Source organism: Myxocyprinus asiaticus, chromosome 28 (genome assembly GCF_019703515.2).
Source record: "Myxocyprinus asiaticus isolate MX2 ecotype Aquarium Trade chromosome 28, UBuf_Myxa_2, whole genome shotgun sequence".
Classification (NCBI taxonomy): Eukaryota; Metazoa; Chordata; class Actinopteri; order Cypriniformes; family Catostomidae; genus Myxocyprinus; species Myxocyprinus asiaticus.
In genome coordinates this window covers 25,609,819-25,628,536 of record NC_059371.1, presented here as the reverse complement: position 1 = coordinate 25,628,536, position 18,718 = coordinate 25,609,819, and the positions used below count along the sequence as shown (strand labels likewise).

Below are 18,718 nucleotides of genomic sequence, written 5' to 3'. Positions count from 1 at the left end.
TAATATTAAAATACAAGTTAATGTCCTAGGTGACTTGTGTATCCTTAGGTGTTTAAAGAAGATGCTTGGAGTCTCTATCTTCAACTATTTATTTGCAAACGTTAACATATGTTGGTTTCTGGTTATAGTCCTATATTAAATCTGTTTTTCAGTAACGCTAGAAGAACTTCTCATACACCTGGTGGAAGAGCTGCTCTCAGGGTGGCCAATAGGCAGCTCTCTGTTTAAAGTGAAAGTAGGTGGATAGAAACGAGAAAAAAAAAAAAAAAACAAACGCACACGGAAGACGCAGACTTATTTCTCATGTGGTAAAGAGCTGGCGGCAAAACCAGGTAAGTTTTGTTTTAATAATAGCGTTGCATTATTTGCGATAAGTACAACGGGCCGTGAGTTTGTCAGGTCTTGCGTTTGTTTATCGTTTAATACCCTTGTAAGGAAGAAATACGGGTTGTGCAATAGCCTAAACCATTTCCTAACGCACTGGGCTCATATGTACACGAAAACTTCGCGAACTTCGCGAGCAAATCCCGTATTAAAGTGCTCTTGTGGTTGAAATTGCCACTTAATAAAAATGTAATCTCAGTATAGTTTTGAAGTGTATTTTAGCTGGGCCATTATGTTACTCAAACGACGCCGAAATGAAAACGTCACGATATTATTCGATTACTCCTTGACAAAATGTATGCGGGATGTTAACTTTATGTTCTCTCATGTGAATTCTCATATATATTCTGCAAGTGTCTTGTATCTGTCCTTGGAATGTATTGGAAATATGTAAGGAGGAAGGCCTACTAATATGGCTTTAACGCATAGCAAACTCTAAGTTGATATTTTGTGGTGTGGTTAATGCTGTTCTTGTACATACGAACATACAGTAGCTGAGTTTATTAGTTTTAATGGGGGGGTAATTGTGTAACAAAAGTGACTAGATTCATTCCCGTATACTTTCTGTTCCCCATAGGCTGTACTGTATGTAAAATTGGTGTATTGCATTCTTTTGTGCTCTAGAGAAAGGCCTGTTCTTTATAAACCCTCCTCCGTGTTATTGTAACGTTGCTTGTGCAGATGTAACACCCCCATGCTGTTATTTTTCATAAATATTATATGAATACTAATGGATGGTTTTGCTGTGACCTTTCCATGTGCATTTAAAGGTTTGGTGAGGTGTTTATTTTTTTTGCTAAATGTGTTTTAGATCGAGCATATCAATATGTTTGTGTGCTGCCATGTATTTAAATATTTTTTTTTTTTTTTTTTGGTTTTATTTTTATTTATTTTTTATTTTGGTTTTGTTTTTTTTTGCAGTTCCATGTTCTTTCTTTTCTAAAAAAAAAAAAAAAAAAAAAAACGTTTTTTTTGTTTACCACTTGTGACCTGGTGGTGTGGGAGAACAATAGAAAGCAGAAAAGAAAATGCATGATATCCACTTCTTCCCCAGTGTGGACTGAAGGAATAATAAGGCAATCCTTTTAAGTTTTAAGATTTTTGTGCTACTTGTTGCAGTGTTATTAGCAACATTAATTTGAGGGGTGTAAAAATGGCTGATTTTTATAAGATCTGAAGTGTGAGAGAATGGGATAGGCAGTGTAGACAAAAAAAAAAAACTGCTGAGTGTTTTACGTCTGTCAGTGATGTAGATTGATGCAGTCATCCATTCTCCAAAGCAGTGTTTCTCATTCCTTTCATGGAGTTCCAATAACACTACACATTTTGGATGTTTTCTTTATCCAACACACCTGATTCTACTGATTAGCTCATTAGTAGAATGCTCCTGGATCTGAACTGAGTGTGTCAAGTAAGGGAGACATCCAAAATGTGTTAATGGTACTCCAGGAGAGGATTGAGATACACTGCTCTAAAGTATGCTAACTGCACTCTGTTTCAGCATGAGACTGGTTTGGTGTGCAGACTGATCTCGCGGAAAACCGGTGACAAAAGGTCGATTATTTTGTGTGCTGAAATCAATCAGTGCTTTCTGAATGTCTAAACTGCCCCCAGTGGCCGAAGCTGGAACTGCAGTTGTGCACATGAAATGTGCAACGGTACTGAGACCCAAACTGCATTCTTGCACCTACTCCATTGAATGTATGTGATGTGAAACGCTTCCAATTTGCTGAAACGTTTGAGTAGTTGTTACATTAATATAGACCTAACCCAAATTCTAAACCCTTAAAGAGTACTGAGACCAAAACAGCACTCTTTCACTTCTGTGCAAATGTAGTATTTCTGTAGTCATAGATCAAAAGGTATATGACATCAAAGGCACAGGGCAGGCAACTTTGGGGGAATTAAAGGGATAGTTCACCCAAAAATTGAAATTCTCTCATCATTTACTCACCCTCATATCCCAGGTGTTTATGACTTACTTTCTTCACCAGAACACATTTGAAGAAAAATATCTCAGCTCAGTAGGTCCTTGAAATGCAATTGGATGGTGATCAGACTTTCAGCCCTCTTCATAGCGAGTAAATCACTCGCATGTGCAACCTAATTTCATGCTATGTGACTAAATAATGTATTTTATTAGCCACTGGTGAGTAAATATTACAGTTTTACTCGGTGGAGCTTGAATTGTGTAGTGATGAAGAAGAAAATTGAGTGGCGCAATCCTTTTACTGAATAAGAAGCCGGCGATTAAGAAGCTGGATTCAGCCTCGTCTTTTGCAGTGTGTTGTGTCTTGTGAGCGAAGGAAATTGACCTTATTTGGCTGCAGTGGGTCCGGATCTGTCGTGATCAGGCTGTCACCATCGCTTTAGTTGAGCCATGGAATGGCATTGACATTGCATGTAACGATGTCAACTCTGACTTTGGTTAAACTTTTCCCTGGACTGTTTTCACAACATTCTCAGTTTTAAAGCATAGATACAGTCTAGTAACGTGCCTGTTGGACGTTAGAAGGTAAAAGTGTTGCAAAACTTGAGAACTTGTAGATCTGAATTTGAGAATGAGTACAATACATTTTTGTACAAGAAAGTCATGCACATTATAGAAGTAAAAGTTTCCTTTTGCTTCGTTCCATGCATTTTGTATCCGAAGACGAGACCCAGGCACCCCATTTTCATTTCATGTCTCTTTTAAAATCCTTTCTGTTATTTACAGTCAGTTGGTGATCAAACGGATAAAAGAAACATTATTTCTAATCATACATTGCACGGATAAGGGCAAAACAGTCGTGCAACTTCTCTCGGTAATGTGCACTGCGCACATTCAACCGTAAACACTTGCTCACGGACCGAGACTGTCCTCGCTGCGGACTGTAGCACGGTGACTTTATGGATTTAATCCACTACGTAGTCGATTTCCGTGTCGTACTGGATGTTTTTAATGTGCATGCCCACAGCTACATATTATATTAGATTCTCTTTACAATATTATGTTATTTAGTGTTGTCAGCACGGCATATAGCCTATATGAATTTTGTTAGACAGGTTATAATAGCCTAGTGGCTAACTAAAAGTTAGTAGTTTAACTACTGCTCAGGGGTGTAAAGTAATGAATTACAAATACTCACGTTACTGTAAGTAGTTTTTCCCAAGAATTGTACTTTAAGTAGTTTAAAAATTGTATACTTTTACTTGAGTACATTTTAAGTGCTGTAACTGTACTTTTAATGCACCATTTTCCCACCGTCTGTGTTTGCTACTTCCCTGTCCTGATTTTATTTTTATCAACATGATTGGCTAGGGAGAGTCTCGTGACTCGTCAAATCAAATCACACGTAAAAAACTTGAATGGCAGCTGTAGATCAGGCGGCGCCAACTGTTATGGATGTGGAGGATGCCTCAAACACATTTTCAACACCTGAACATCACGGCCGCAACTGAAAGGGCTTTTCGCAGTGAAAAAGGCCAATTGCTTGATTGTGTCATGTGAGTTTAACTTGCTCAAGCCAGATATCAGCATTAATCCTGCCTCTAATTTGAAGAAACATCAAGGTAAATTTCATATTTCTGCTTACTAAATTCTGTGTCTATAATGTAGCCTGTAAATTAGCTATCTATCACTGAGATTATTGGGTTGATGTGAGAGATTAAGGCAATGTTATCAATAGGGCTGGGTGATAAAACAATCTTGATGTTTATCTGAAAAAAAGAGAGAGAGAGCGAGAGAGAGAGAGATGTCCTCGATATCGATGATAAACACCCCGGCGTTGCATCTATAATGCAGTTATATTTAATGTGTAATAGCTTTATTAATGTTCAAATAATATGGAAGCAGATCATGTAAATAACTACAAACTCCGAAACTGGCATTTCTCTGTGCGGTCAGCACCTCTTCTATGAGTTGCGCGAATGTCCCGATCTAAGGGTAAGAGATTGAAACTGCACCCGGCTGATGCACACTCTGTCGCGGGGACACTCATCCCTCAAGCTTGCATGCTTAATGCAGCTAGATTATAACGTGATGACTCACGACTTATTGAATCATAATATGTGTCACTGTCCATTTCTTATCGTGAAGAAAATTGGCAATCCAGCTTTATTAATAAGAGAGAGTTTGTTTTTTTGTGAGTTAAAGATGGATTGAAGTGAACAGAAAGGTGAGAGGGTGGTCTTCGCCCCATTATACATTGCAAGAATATACTTTTTTATGTTTTTTAATTTTAAATTATTTATTTTTTTGGCTTGTTTTCCAATATAAATATCTAAAACTCCTTTATAGCAATGTACATTTTCTTTAGCAGCTATACTGCAGAAGAAAAAATTGTTATCTGAGAATGTTGAATATAATATTCAAAATACAAATATTTTAAAATATCTAAAAATCCTTTAAAAAAGATGAATTCACCTGAGAAGCAGCATTTAAGATATTTAGACTTGCTTTTAGAGAACAGATCTTGAATATAAGTATATTTTGTCTTTTCTGCACTCGCAGAAGTAGAACAAATGTGAAAAAATACACTTATAAAATACACTTATTTGTCTCTTAAAACAAGTTTAAATATCTTATGTTGCTTCTCAAGTAAATGTATCTTATTTTAAGGATTTTTAGACCATTTTAAATGGAAAACAGGACAAAAACACTTGATAACAATAGGATTTTTAGCAGTGAATTTCTTTACTGTATTAGTTTTTTTTTTTTTTTTTTTTTTCAGTGAATGTCATTTAGAGGTATTTTTAAAAGATGATTTTGTCCTCCTATTGTTAGTAAGCATGTTTAATACAACCTTTAAAGGTGGAGCACAAGCTGATTAATTGGTTAAGAGCTAATGATTAATCATTACAATAATCGCCGAATAGTCAAATAATCATTCTAATAATCATAAATAATATTATCAAAATAATCGTTAGTTGCAGCCCTAGTCCGTGACGTAGTAGGTGAAATCCACTATACCATCGTGCTACAGTCCGCAGTGAGGACTTCTTGCACGGACCAGCCATTCTCTTAAAGAGACAGTACCAATTTAGCGCTTGTTATACATATCAATGTAAACTCACTGTAAATCGCACAAGTGTATATAGACAAACATGTTACAAAATGTAGTAAGTTTAATAAATGTGTAAATACATAAATATGTCACATGCACATACCGCTGCTGACCGGAAGCGATTCTTTAGAGTTAAAAAGTGCTTTAATATCGGTCATGTCGCTTTAGTAGACATTAATTTAACAGCTGAGTCATGGATGACGTTTATGCTGACTGTCTGTTCTTTTTGGAGCTTCAAAAGTCAGATCACCATCCAGTTGCATTTTAAGGACCTACTGAGCTAAGATATTTTTCCATTTTATTTCAAATATGTTTTGGTGAGGAAAAAGTCATACATACTTGGGATATCACGAGTGTGAGTAAATAATTAAATAATTTTCTTTTTTGGGTGAACCATCCCTTTAATAACAACTGTTGCATAAGTGGTATGTGTCCAGAATTCAGCACCTCGGATCCAAATTTAGATGGGGGAAAAAAAAAAATCAGAACTCAAGAACACAGATTTGCTGTGTGATGCTGCTGTTATGCATTGTAGAAAAAATGTGAGGTTATGAGATTGCTTTTCTTTTCCAGTGCATGGAATTAACCCATAGAAAAGTCACAAATGAGATCTCTTTAATATTTCAATTGTTTCTCCTTGATCAATGTGATCGAAAGGAAAGCAAATGGAGATTTTTGCTGCTGCTCTTTTTTTTTTTTTTTTTTTTTTAATTGTGAAAAATGTCCTAGTCGAAGTCAGAGATTTTCATATAAACTAATATAAATATTTTTCATGAAGTTCCTCCAAGAACAAAATATCTGAGCTATGCTATCCACATTAATTATATAGCTTCACACTGTCGTGGTCTGGTCACCTTGTCTGGTTTACGTTCTACCTGACAGGACCTTGGCAGTATCGGCCTGCCTTCTGTTTTTTGTGTGAGTGCACGGGTCCAGTTGTTTGGACCACCGTGTGCATGTCACCGCCGTGCGCTCTCTGGTGATGTCATGGTTCTGTCAACCGGTCAGGTTGGGTTTTGTCTTATGAGGACCATGACATCATTGTCCCCTGTCTGTTTTGTGTTTCGTGTTCATGTTTTGTATGGGAGCACGGGTCTGGCGGTGGGTTATTCCTGTGCGCGATTTGCCTCCGTGTGCCCTCTGGTGATGTCACAGTCATGGCATGTGCCAGGGTGTGTGTTTCATGGGAACGCTGATCATTACAACCTTCAGCTGCGAGCGACACCTGCCTCGTTTGTTTCTTCTATTTAAACCCCCACGTGTGTCATGTCCGAGGTCGGATCATTGTGACTTTTTCTGTCGTGTTTGCATGCTGCTCTTTGTTGAACTGTGCTCTTGTACAGTTGGAGCTTGTGGCAGAAGTGGAGTTCCTTCTGTGATTGTTGGCTGCCGCCCTCGCCAGTTTGGTGCCCAGTTCGTGTGGAGGAGAATTCCTCAGATCTCCGCCTGTCTTTGCTTTGTTTGAGAACCTTTTGTGTTTGTTTAATAAATTCCACTGAACTTTCCCTCTGCTCTTGGCTCCTATTTCCCATACCTTTGATGCACACACTGTACAGTTGTCCCAATCATGTCATTTTTATTTCTCCTAATTTATTTGGTAAGAAACATGTGAGACCAGGTTGATACTTAAATGATCTGTACTTTCTGCAGTTGTACCATTAATTTAAGACACAAAATATTTTTCTGGAAATATATATAAAGTCTGATATTAATTAAGAATGGGGATATTTATGAGAAGATGACCTTGTCCTGGAGCCAGCTCCATGCCATGTCAAAGTTCAGAGAGGTGATAAATATAATTAAAACATAATAAATTCCTTGCTATATTACAGAAAAAACTTGTTTAGGATTATAATGATAACAGATTGTTAGAATACACCTATTACCCTTTAATTTAACAATGATAAAAGTATATTTGCAGTGCTGTTGCAGTCACTTATATCGCTGCACAGTGGCTAGCTGTAATTTGTGACTTTTTGTTAAATCATATAACTGGCATAGTCAGAAGCCATAAAGCCTCTGCATTTATGAATTTGCCGTTCTTTATCTTCTAAATGTGTAATTTTATATGTTTGGATTGTTCTGTGTGCTACATAAATAAGCACAAGGCTTTTACCAAACCTGTTTTTCCTGCAGTGCTTGTGTCCACAAAACTGAAATGTAACCCCTAAGTCTGGACTCTGTGCTTACATTGAATTAGTTGTTGTCACATATCTAATACAGTTCATGGGGTAATAGGTTTATTCAGCATGACCTGGAATGTACAGAGGTCCTTGCACCCTATATCCTGTTCAAATGTGAACAGTTTTCGTCATCTGTCAGATAGGGCTGAAACGATTAGTCGACGTTATCGGCAACATTGACATTAAAAAAAACTGTCGACAAATTTTCGTTGCCGAACGCTCGTTTGATCTCATTTAACGTAACATGAGATCACATTAAACTCTAATGATGACGCACGAGAGCAGCACTGCAGTTCGTGCCTGACTGAGTAAGAATTACACAGCTCACAGTCCAGATGCACTCTAAACTTTCACAGCTTCAGGTGATGTAGATCGCAAAGTATGAGAGAATTATAATGCAAAAATACCAAATAAGTAAATACAGAAGCACTCTCGTTGTGGAATAAGTGGAGCTGCTGCTCCGCTAAAGCAAAACTTTCATGTCGAGCATCTTTAAAGGCTGGCGTTACATCTTTAATGCAGTTATATTTAATGTGTTATAGCTTTATTAAAGTTAAAATTATACTGAAGCAGATCATGTAAATAACTACAAACTCCGAAACTGGCATTTCTCTGTGCGGTCAGCGTCTCTTCTATGAGTTGCGCGAATGTCCCGATCTAAAGGGGAGAGATTGAAACTTCACCCGGCTGATGCACACTCTGTCACGGGGACGCTCGTCCTGATTATACTGAAGTAATTCAGTTCAGTAGTTATTTGCTGCTTTATTGAGCAGTACCTTATCTTTGGTTATATTAAATTCTTAATATGCCAAAAATGACCCCCTACGATTTTACAGCAGATGCGTTGCAGACTGAAACTAGTGCCTAATCTCATAGTTAATACAGTATTTTGGAATTTACTACTGAAACTCCTCCCACCTATTTATTGTACGGTGTACTGGCTAAGCTACATATTTGAAAAAGCTGGTTAGGGAACCTTATGACAGGTCTGAAGAGTGTATGTGGTTGTAGAGCCGAGGAGGGCGGGGCCGGGCTGGAATGAGACACACCCGCTCCCCAATCAGCCTGATGAAGAAAAAACTATGAAAAATACCATACAAAACAAAAGCTAAGCTTAAACGTTGCACATTTTATTTATTTAAAAAAGGCTGTGACCAGATGATGTCAGATATGTGTTTTATAAAAATATGCAAAAATATTTTTCTTAATCACTATATTTGTTTTGCTTCTTTTAATGATCTATAAAAACCATAAAAAAAAAAAAAAAACTTTTGTGCGTACGCAAAATCTGGCTTTTGAGCATACACACACTTTTAGGATGAAATCTAAAAAAAGTTTTATCCATGAGGTCCCAGGTCTGTCAAGCACCATTAAGGACAAAGCACTGTGAAATCCTCAAAGCAATTCTTAAGATTCATGCACTGTATTCCAAGTCTTCTGAATTCATAAAATAGTTTTGTGTGAGGAACAAACTCAAATTTAAGTCATTATTCACTGATATTCTTCAGTTACTGTAAGCTAACTCGATATGTGAACAAATTGTTTTTGGGGCCTTTTCATATAGATTGAATTTGGATCTGTTACATAAAGCTATCGTATGACTTGGAAAGTCATATAGACTACTTTTAAGGTACTTTTACAATACCTTTTGTGGTGCTTATTTGGTGCTTTTTCTTTTTTTTGGGGGGGGGGATCTTGACAGACATGGATACAGTGAACTCTCATTGTATGGAAAAGACCTGCATGAAGATTCTTCAAATTCTTATTTTGTGTTGCACAGAAGGAAGTCATAAAGAATTGGCATTTCTCTCTTCCTTACAGAAGGAAGAGAGTAAACTGAAGTTGCAACATTCCAGTGCTGTGCTAATAAATGTTGTGATTTATACTGTTGCAGTGCTTGCACACTATGGCGCTGTGGAAGCAAATGACCCAGCAGTTGCAATACCTGCCAACTCAGACGCTGAATGAACTCTACCCGGACACATTCCCTCTGGACATCAGGCACTATCTTGCCCACTGGATAGAGGAACAGGCATGGTATGGTGTCACTGGCAAAATATGCAGTTATAGATATTCAGCGAATGAAATTGCAAAAATAATGACTTATCAAACAGGTTTCCTGAACTATTGTCTCTGCTTGTTAATATAGGATAGAAGTATTTTAATATAGAAAGATTTACACTGTTGTTGAGAAGTAAAATTAATCTGAGTATTAGAAAGTGATTACAGTGCTTTTATGGCATGAACTATTTAGGAAAGTCTTCCTGTTCCGGAATGTCCATTTATGTGAAAGAGAATCATGCTGAATCATGTCCTCTCATAGTGACTCACAATCACGTTGACAGTTGGAGAAAGCTGTAATTTCAAATGTCAATTCTTGTCAGTTTGTAACAGTTGCCATTGATGACAGCAGAAGAATACTGTTGTCAGTCCCCTTTTACAGTGCTAAATACTGTTACGTTCACACATGGTTCAGTTATAAATGAATGACAGTCTATAACCGAAGTGAATCCCTTAACTCTAGAAAGGATATTTGGGTAAAAAAATAAAATTTGTTTACTTTTTGTTTATAATTTTTTACATAAAGTGGTTTTTTGATCTGCCACTCCAGGTATTCCTGAATTATGGTATCTTTGACTCTGTGAACTGACTGTTATGAACTGAACATGGAGGCAGCTTTAGAATCCATATGCAGGAGGTTTATTAAACAATATAAGCAAACAAATCCAAATCGCTGAGCGGAGAGACGTAATCAATATAATAGGTAGAGATCCAGTAACAGGTAAACAAGGCAGAACCGTGATCCAAAGACAGTATCCAGATAAACAGGCACAATGGTCATAACGTGAGTCATAAACAGTAGACAATAGTAAACCATTTGTAGGACAGGGGTTAGCTGGCAATACTTCGCAATGAGCAGTGGAAATGCATGGCTATATATACACATGGCAAACAGGAAATGAGCAGAGAAGGAATGTGTGATGATCAGTATTCGGGAGAGGGGCTCCCTCTGGTGGTTGGGAGGATGGGTGTCGACCTCAGACTGTTACATTGACTTTTTTAAACATTTAGTTGTATATTTTTTTAATTATAAGAGAATTTGCATCAGTACCCCTAGAACGCATATGTGACCCATATATGGAATTATATGGACCACTTTTTATATAGGCTGTATGTGTTTGTGTTATTTAGACATTTCATATTTTACCACCAAACATGGAAATTCCCCATATTTCTGTTATACAGCCTTTTTCACACTGTCACCCAAAACGCATACATTTTCAATTTTTTGGAAACTCTTCAGAATTGAATAAAAGATATATCAACCATTCAAAAATTTAAATGATAAATTATTTACTTTAAAATTAGTTTTATAAGGAATAAGCATCTAGATTTCACCTGGGACTTTTTCAGCTCACTTATGCATTTAAGGGGGGTCATGTTCCATATGTTTTCCAGGGTTGAATTTTCAGGACTCACAAATCAATTTTGAGAGTAAGTTCGAACTGTGCTGTGTGAACGGAACCACTGTAGACAGCTACTTTTCTGTCATGTCTTAGAATGTGGTAGCAACTGTGCACAGTCTTGTCTCGTGTGTTGCGTTTTTTGGGATGACGTTAACTCACAGAGATACAATGCAAACTGTTTTAATTCAAAGGTTTTTGATCCAGTGGCTGTCTTCCACTGGACATGCTCCCATAGGTTTTGTAGTCTGGCCACGACCCAATCCCGTAAAAAAAAAAAAGTATTAGAAGCATTACTTACTGTACATTGAGATTTTACAGACAAACTTGTTTATTAAATAACAGTGTCAATTCTGAGAAGACTTTCCAGTCTTATGTAATTCGCCATTTGCCTAAATCACACTGTCACTGTGGTTACGAGTGTTATTCATGGCTATTGTGAGAATAAAAAAGTGAGTTGACTTTGGTTACTTGGTCATACTGCTCTTCTGAGATGTTGCATGAACAGGACAATTTGAGAGTCACGCTTGTTATTAAATGCGGTTGTCAATCCCAAACACTGACTGTGATGACTGTGCGATGTTCGTTTGATTTAGGGAGAACTTTGATGTAGACAACATGGACCAGGAGCCTCAGGCCCGAAGGCTGTTGGATCAGATGGTGCACCTGCTGCAGGAGTTGGCCACACGCAACCCTAATGTGGTGGAGAAGGTCAAATTACAGCACATCAGCAGGAACTTGGTGTGTACAAAAATGGTTCCAAACACTTCTTATTTTTGCTGGCTTAGTGGCATGCTGAAGGCTGCTGTATCATTTCAAATCACAAAAAATACTGTGGTACCTCTAAACAGCAAACATTTTAGGGGGAATTCACTAAACAGTTGCGCCACATTTGTGCGCCGTATTTCAGCGCAAAACCTGCATACTGTTCTCTAATACAAGCCTTAAATGCACTGAAATAGTGGCTTGAGTATTAAAGTTGTCACTTTTTAGTACAAACAACTAATTTCTATTTATATTGGGCTTATTGTGGGTTTTGTTGTATTTACAAAACTCAGCATTATTTGTCTGGGTTGATTAAAATAGCACTTTCTGCGGAAAGCAGGGAGTAAACTGAATTTTATTAAAAAGATGTGTTTTTGTGTACTTTTCTGTTGATCATGGCAGCTGTAATTAAACAAATGATGGAGAAGAGACAACCGGCCATATATTCAGTCATACAGTGTGGTTGAGTTCCTATTTTTGCATTTAAAAACAGTCAGTTCAGGTGCCTGTATCACAGTGGTTGAATGATGCTGAACAGTTTTTTTGTTTGCCTTTAAACTCTGATTGGCCCACCAATGGAAACTTCATGCTTTTGTGAAATGACATGTTTCATGTTGAGTTACAGCTCTTTTACATTGTGAACAAGCATGGATCATGAATTTATTACTCTGGGCAGCCTACCATGTTGATTTTTGACATGTGACAAGCGCTCTGCTTGTAATTGTAACTATTTGCTATATGTAATTTAATTTGTAATTAATTAATTAATTATTTTTTTTAAATAATTAATTAATTTAATTTATTTATCACACATTTGCACATATACAGTGAAATTCTTTTTTTTTTTTTCACATATATCCCAGCTAAGCTGGGGTCAGAGTGCAGGGTCAGCCATGATACGGCACCCCTGGAGCAGATAGGGTCAAGGGCCTTGCTCAAGGGCCCAGCAGTGGCATCTTGGCAGTTTTGGGGCTTAACCCCCAACCTTCTGATCAGTAACCCAGAGCCTTAACCACTAAGCCACCACTGCCCTAATGTAACCCACATGTAACCTCATGAATTGCTTTTCAGAGCGTGTTTCAGCCACAGCCCTTGCAACTTGTGAGGACAGTGCGAGATATTCTGAGGAAAGAGAGACACTTATTAGGACAGCAAGTAAGGACAACTCTTTTACTGCAATATTTGGGATTTATTGGGAAATGGAACAGAAATTTTGCCTCTTTGTTACTGTATATATCACTGTGAAAAGTGGTAATGTGCAATTGTGACTGTAAGGAGCTATTTCTGCCTGATATAACCCTTAAAATGAGTTTTGTTGGTGCAGTCCGTTTTAATTTTGATGAAATCATGTTAAATAATATTAACCCAGTTATTTAGATGTTAACACATGAAGCACATTTTTAGGTCATCTGACAAAAAAAATTCAGTGCTGGTAATGTAAATGTTCAGAATGTCATGCTTTTGGGATCTGTGTGTTTGTATATAGGGTATGCCCAACTTCACACCCTACCAGCCAATGCCTCAGGGTCCTCCAGCTGCCAATGGCACCCCACACCCTCCAAGGGAGGAAAGTAACACTGATGTGGACAATCTAGTGCTCAAAGTTTTGGAAATTCAGAACTGTCGCCAATCTCTTCATCAGCTACAAGAGGAGTTGAACTGGGAAAAACAGGAGACCGAGTCTATGTCAGGTAAGAGTGAAAACGTGGAGTTATTGATGAGCCTTAATGAGCTATTTCTTCCTGATTTGACCCTTAAAAATGACTTTGGATGGTGTAACCTAATGTTGTCAAAATCAGTGGTGGCTGGTGCTTTTCAAAATAGGGGAAAATGTGAACTCGCATCTTTTTCATTATTATTATTATTATTATTATTTATTTCATTATTCTGTATGTTCTTTGTTGTGTTTTTTGGGGAGGGGGGTCAGTGTTAGTCTAGTTAGGCTACTTAGTGTGAAGTCTGCTCCTCCTAGGTAAGAGTATCAAATGATTTCTCCAAAATTAAGTCAACAACATTAGCAGTGTTTGCCATTTTGACCCCAAAAGCAGCTATGTTGCCAAAAAAAAAAAAAAAACTCTAAAAATATTAACTAGTGAACTTACTGAACGAAAATATTATATTCCAAAATACCGAACATTATGTTTGCAATTTTATTTACAACATATACAGTACATATGCCAATGGCAAAAGTGAAGATTTATAATCACTAAATGAATTGTGTTAAATAAATATTGAATGACAGGTATTGTTCATTTGATAATTCAAAATGCTGTCATGTACATCTCCATTTCAGTGATTGGCGGTTTGTTACGTGGTTTAGCTCGTTTGAGAGCTTGACCAATCAGCATATAGAGAAGCTTTCAGGTGATATAAAAATACATTGATTGAAGGCCCACTGTCCAATCAACAATCAGATCATGTCCCTCATGCAAATAGCGCTCATGAAGCTCCCGTAGACCCCCAGAGACGCACGCCATCCGGGCTGGGCCCGATGGAAAGAGCATTGCGCAAGTGTTGTACACTATTGCACATTTTTGTTACCTAAAAAATTTAACTGGGGCAGTAATTATCTGAATTTTAAAGAGATGATATGCAATTTGATAAATGTAATTGCATAATTTTAATGAAATTTTAAGGGAAGCCATGCTTCCCGTGTAGTCTTAATCGCCATGGTGAAGTTGTTTTAGTTATTTTAAGTAATGACTTAAATAAAACCAGTTAATTTAGATGCTCCCACGTAAAACAAATATTTTTAGGTTTCCTGATCAAGTGTTTTTTTAATTTATATATACTGTATGTGTGTGTATGGGCTTTAGAAAGGTAATAATTCTTGCCAAATATATAAAAAACCCAGTGCAATGTTTTACAGCTTTACAGCTTCTAAGAGTTAGTAATATTTTAATAGTAATAATAATTTTGATAGTAAAATTTCTTTAAAATTGGGATTTTTAAAATCTTGATAGGCAGAGTTTTTTTATTTTTTTATTCACAGAAATGAAAAATGTAAAGTTTGCATGCTTTATGATGCCAGCTGTGTTAACACACTGTAAAATCCCCTTTTTCCTCTGTAAAAATTGGTTTTAATATCAGACCTTAAAGGGATAGTTCCCCCAGAAATGAAAATTGTCATCATTACTTACCATTATGTTGCTTCAAACCTTTATGGCTTTCTTTGTTTCATGGCATACAACAGGAGATAATAAGTAAAATTTCAGTCACTATTCAGTTTCATTGTATGGAGAAAAGATGCAGTAAAAGTGAAGTGTGACTGAGGCTAACTGAACTGAACATTCCTTTTAAGAGGAAGCTATACAGAAACCGTGTCATAGACTGCAATCAGACAAAGCAAATGCTTAAACAGTAATTTTCATTTAGAAGAATCCAACAAGTCTCATGTTGATTTGCATTGTGGCTGACTGTTTGATGGCCCAATACATCAATGCAAAATATCTTATGCTCATAAGATTAAACTAAAAATATCAACAAGAACTTATGAATGATAAGTTAACTTTCCTGTCCTTCTGGAGCAGCCTTTGTATATAACACACTGAAGACAGACTTAAGGAATAGGTTACCTTAAAAATGAAAATCCTGTCATAATTTACACTAATGTTGTTTCAAACCTAAATTAATTTCTTTCAGTAAATCTCAAATGTAGATATTAGGCTGACTGTCAAGGACTTATAGCCTCAGTCACCATTTGCTTTCATTGTACAGAAAAAAACATGCAATGAAAGTAAATGGTGACTGAGGTAAACATGCTGCATAACTTCTTTTGTGTTCCACAAAAAAAGGAAGATAGCGACATAGGTTTGGAACAACATGAGGGTGAGTATATGATGAGAGATGTGTTTTTTTTTAGGAGAACTATTCCTTTTAAATGTAGATATCTGTGACAGACATATGTTCTCAGTGATAGCCTTCAGTGTTATTTCAATTACAATCCATTATAACAAGTGCAACTCTTGCAAATGCCATTTGCACTTCTAGATGATTTTCAGAGTTTATTAACCTGAATCATTGGTTGGTTATTTTGCATTTTAATCAAAGACTATATATTGTTTTAAAATAATTAACTGGTGATTTTATGTGATTTGTATATGCCTTACATTGTCAGAAATGTATAGTTTGTGATATTTCAAGTCAGTGACAATAATATAATAATAACTGTCTACAGTATATAAACTCTTACTCTTGTACACAGACATGTTTACAGTCATATAACAACTGACAACTATAACAGATTTAGAAACATTGTTACAAATCCTCTACTGATGACCTATACTAATTGACATAAATTGATACACCCTGTTTATCAGAGACAACTGGGGTAATTTTATGATTACTGTATAATAAGGAAATACTACTTGTTTTAATTTGTACTGTTAGGGGCATGTTTAATAAACAAGTACTCTATAGTAGGCGATAACCAGAGATTACTAATTTACATTGAATTTGTGAACATAAAATGTACTATACATCATGAAGAACCACAAGAAGGGTAAACTGTTCTTAACCACTGGACTGAGTTATCAGATCCAGGGCTTTAGCTGACAGCAAGGTAACTGTAAAGGACTTAAAACCTTTAAGGGATAGATTTTCACATAATCGCATACAAATAAGGTTCTCAAATGATGGTTTATATTTTTTTTTGTGTCTTACCTCCATACAGGACCAAATGAATTGGATCCACAACATCCAGATCAAGTCACTAGAAAAAATCGTATACAGCAACTTGAGTACAACTATTCAGGTTGTGCGAAGGTAAACACACAAAATGACCAAGCTTAAACATCATAAAGCACTCCTCACATGACAGAGAAAAATAAAGACATTGAGAAAGACTAGTTGAAAACATCAACGGTTTTAAAGGAATAGTTCACCCACAAATGTAAACCTTTGTCTACATTTACTCATGCTTATGTTGTCTCAAACCTGTATGACTTTCTCTTTTCCGTGCAACACAAAAGAGATGCCAGGCAGTGAACAAGTCAAATGGACTACTTTTATGATACTTTAATGGTGCTTTTTGTCCTATTCGGAGCTTGACAGCCCCAGTCCCCATTCACTTTCTTTATATGGAACAGAGCAGATATTCAGCCTGACATCACCTTTTGTTTTTAATTGGAAGAAAGAAAGTCCTACAGATTACGGGAACAACGTGAGGGTGAGTAAATAAGAATTTTACATTTTAGGTTGAACTATTCCCATAATGGATCTGTTTAGCTGAAATCCTGTCATGTGTTTGTTTCTGTGTGTGTTTACAGAAGCGTGTACAGCTGCTTCAGGAGGCCGTATGTGCTCTGGAGCAGTGCCAATCCTGTCTGATTCACAGAATAAAGTCCTGGAGGTGGGAGCAGCACAGAGCAACCATTGGCCTGCACTTTAATGACAACCTTGGCCCTCTGCAGACATGGTGAGGACAGCCCATTGAACCTCTGCCTGTACCTCCACTAAGGGGCTGTTCAGACCAAACTTGTTCTTGCTTTAAAAACGGTAGTTGTAGTGCAGCAAACGGAACAGACTTCAGGTGTCTCAAGATGCGTTTTAAAAGTTGAAGTTCTTTTAAATTGACAAAATGTCTTAACGTGGCTCATGCGCGAGATGCTGAAAAAAAAACTGTGAGAAGCTGCGCAACAGTTAAAGATGTTTAAAACAATAATAATTCTTTTAAGGAGTTCTATCTTGATCTTTATAGTTCCAGGTCTTCATCTACTGGTGAAGATATTTGAAACTTTGTGGAACCTCTTGAACTCCCTAAATTGATGACTGAGCAAAAAAAAATCTCTTCTGAGGTAACCTAGGAGGAGCTTGATGAGGTAATTAAGGCCCTGCCTACAGGCAAGGCTCCGGGGCCAAATGGCTTTGCCACTGAATTTTTTAGAGCTTATGGTACAGAACTGGCTCCACTTTTGTTAGAAGTTTATACGGAATCATTAAAGAATGGAAAGCTTCCGCCAACCATGACACAACCCCGGATCAGCCTGATTCTTAAAAAGGACAAAGATCCAAGCGAGTGTAAGAGTTACTGTCCAATTTCCCTGATCCAGCTAGATGTCAAAATATTGTAAAACATTTTGGCTAATCGATTAAGTTATGACATGTCTTATACATATAGATCAGGTGGGGTTTATTCGGGGCCGCAGCTCTTCTGATAACATTAGGCATTTCATCAAAATCATGTGGTCAGTGATGAATGATCAGACTCCAGTCGCTGCCATCTCGCTTGACGCCGAAAAGACGTTTGATATGGTAGAATGGGATTATCTTTTTAAGATTTTGGAAATGTATGGGTTTGGGAGTATGTTTTATTGGATGGATTAAGTTACTTTATAGACACCCTGTAGTGGCAGTACAAACAAATGGATTAATTTCAGATTATTTTACTCTGGAAAGGGGCACCGGGCAGGGTTGCCCTCTTTCCCCATTATTGTTCTATCTTGCCCTGGAACCATTAGCAGCCGCGATAAGAAAGGAGGATGATTTTCCAGGGGTGGTGGCGGGAGGTATGGCGCATAAGCTTCTGCTTTATGCAGATTATATTTTATTATTTGTCTCTGACCCTACTAGATCTATGCCTTGCCTCCACAGAATTATTAATTCCTTTTCCAAGTTCTCAGGATACAGAGTCAATTGGTCTAAATGCAAAGTTTTGGCTCTGACAGCGTACTGCCCAGTAACGGCTTTCTAGCCAGGTGCCTTCCAGTGGCCCAAACAGGGCATTAAGTATTTGGGTATTTTATTCACAGCAAATTTGTCTGATTTAGTTAGTTAATTTTGACCCTTTAATAAAAAGGTTTTCGAGCGATGTGGGCAGGTGGGCTTCATTACATTTATCGATGATTGGGAAGGATAATGTTACTAAAATGAACTGTAT

At 37.1% G+C, this 18,718-nt stretch overlaps 1 protein-coding gene across 2 annotated transcripts in view; it reads left to right on the top strand.

Moving 5' to 3' along the window:
* Window positions 1-228: 228 nt before the first annotated feature.
* Window positions 229-18,718, top strand: part of LOC127419031 (signal transducer and activator of transcription 5B-like) — a 46,337-nt gene continuing 27,847 nt past the window's right edge. For both annotated transcript variants that reach the window (XM_051660060.1, XM_051660059.1), the window contains exons 1-7: window positions 229-332; window positions 9,507-9,649; window positions 11,673-11,817; window positions 12,913-12,996; window positions 13,328-13,532; window positions 16,514-16,605; window positions 17,109-17,257. In XM_051660060.1, coding sequence (XP_051516020.1) covers window positions 9,519-9,649; window positions 11,673-11,817; window positions 12,913-12,996; window positions 13,328-13,532; window positions 16,514-16,605; window positions 17,109-17,257 — 806 coding nt within the window. In that variant the 5' untranslated portion in view covers window positions 229-332; window positions 9,507-9,518. The remainder of the gene's footprint in view (window positions 333-9,506; window positions 9,650-11,672; window positions 11,818-12,912; window positions 12,997-13,327; window positions 13,533-16,513; window positions 16,606-17,108; window positions 17,258-18,718) is intronic.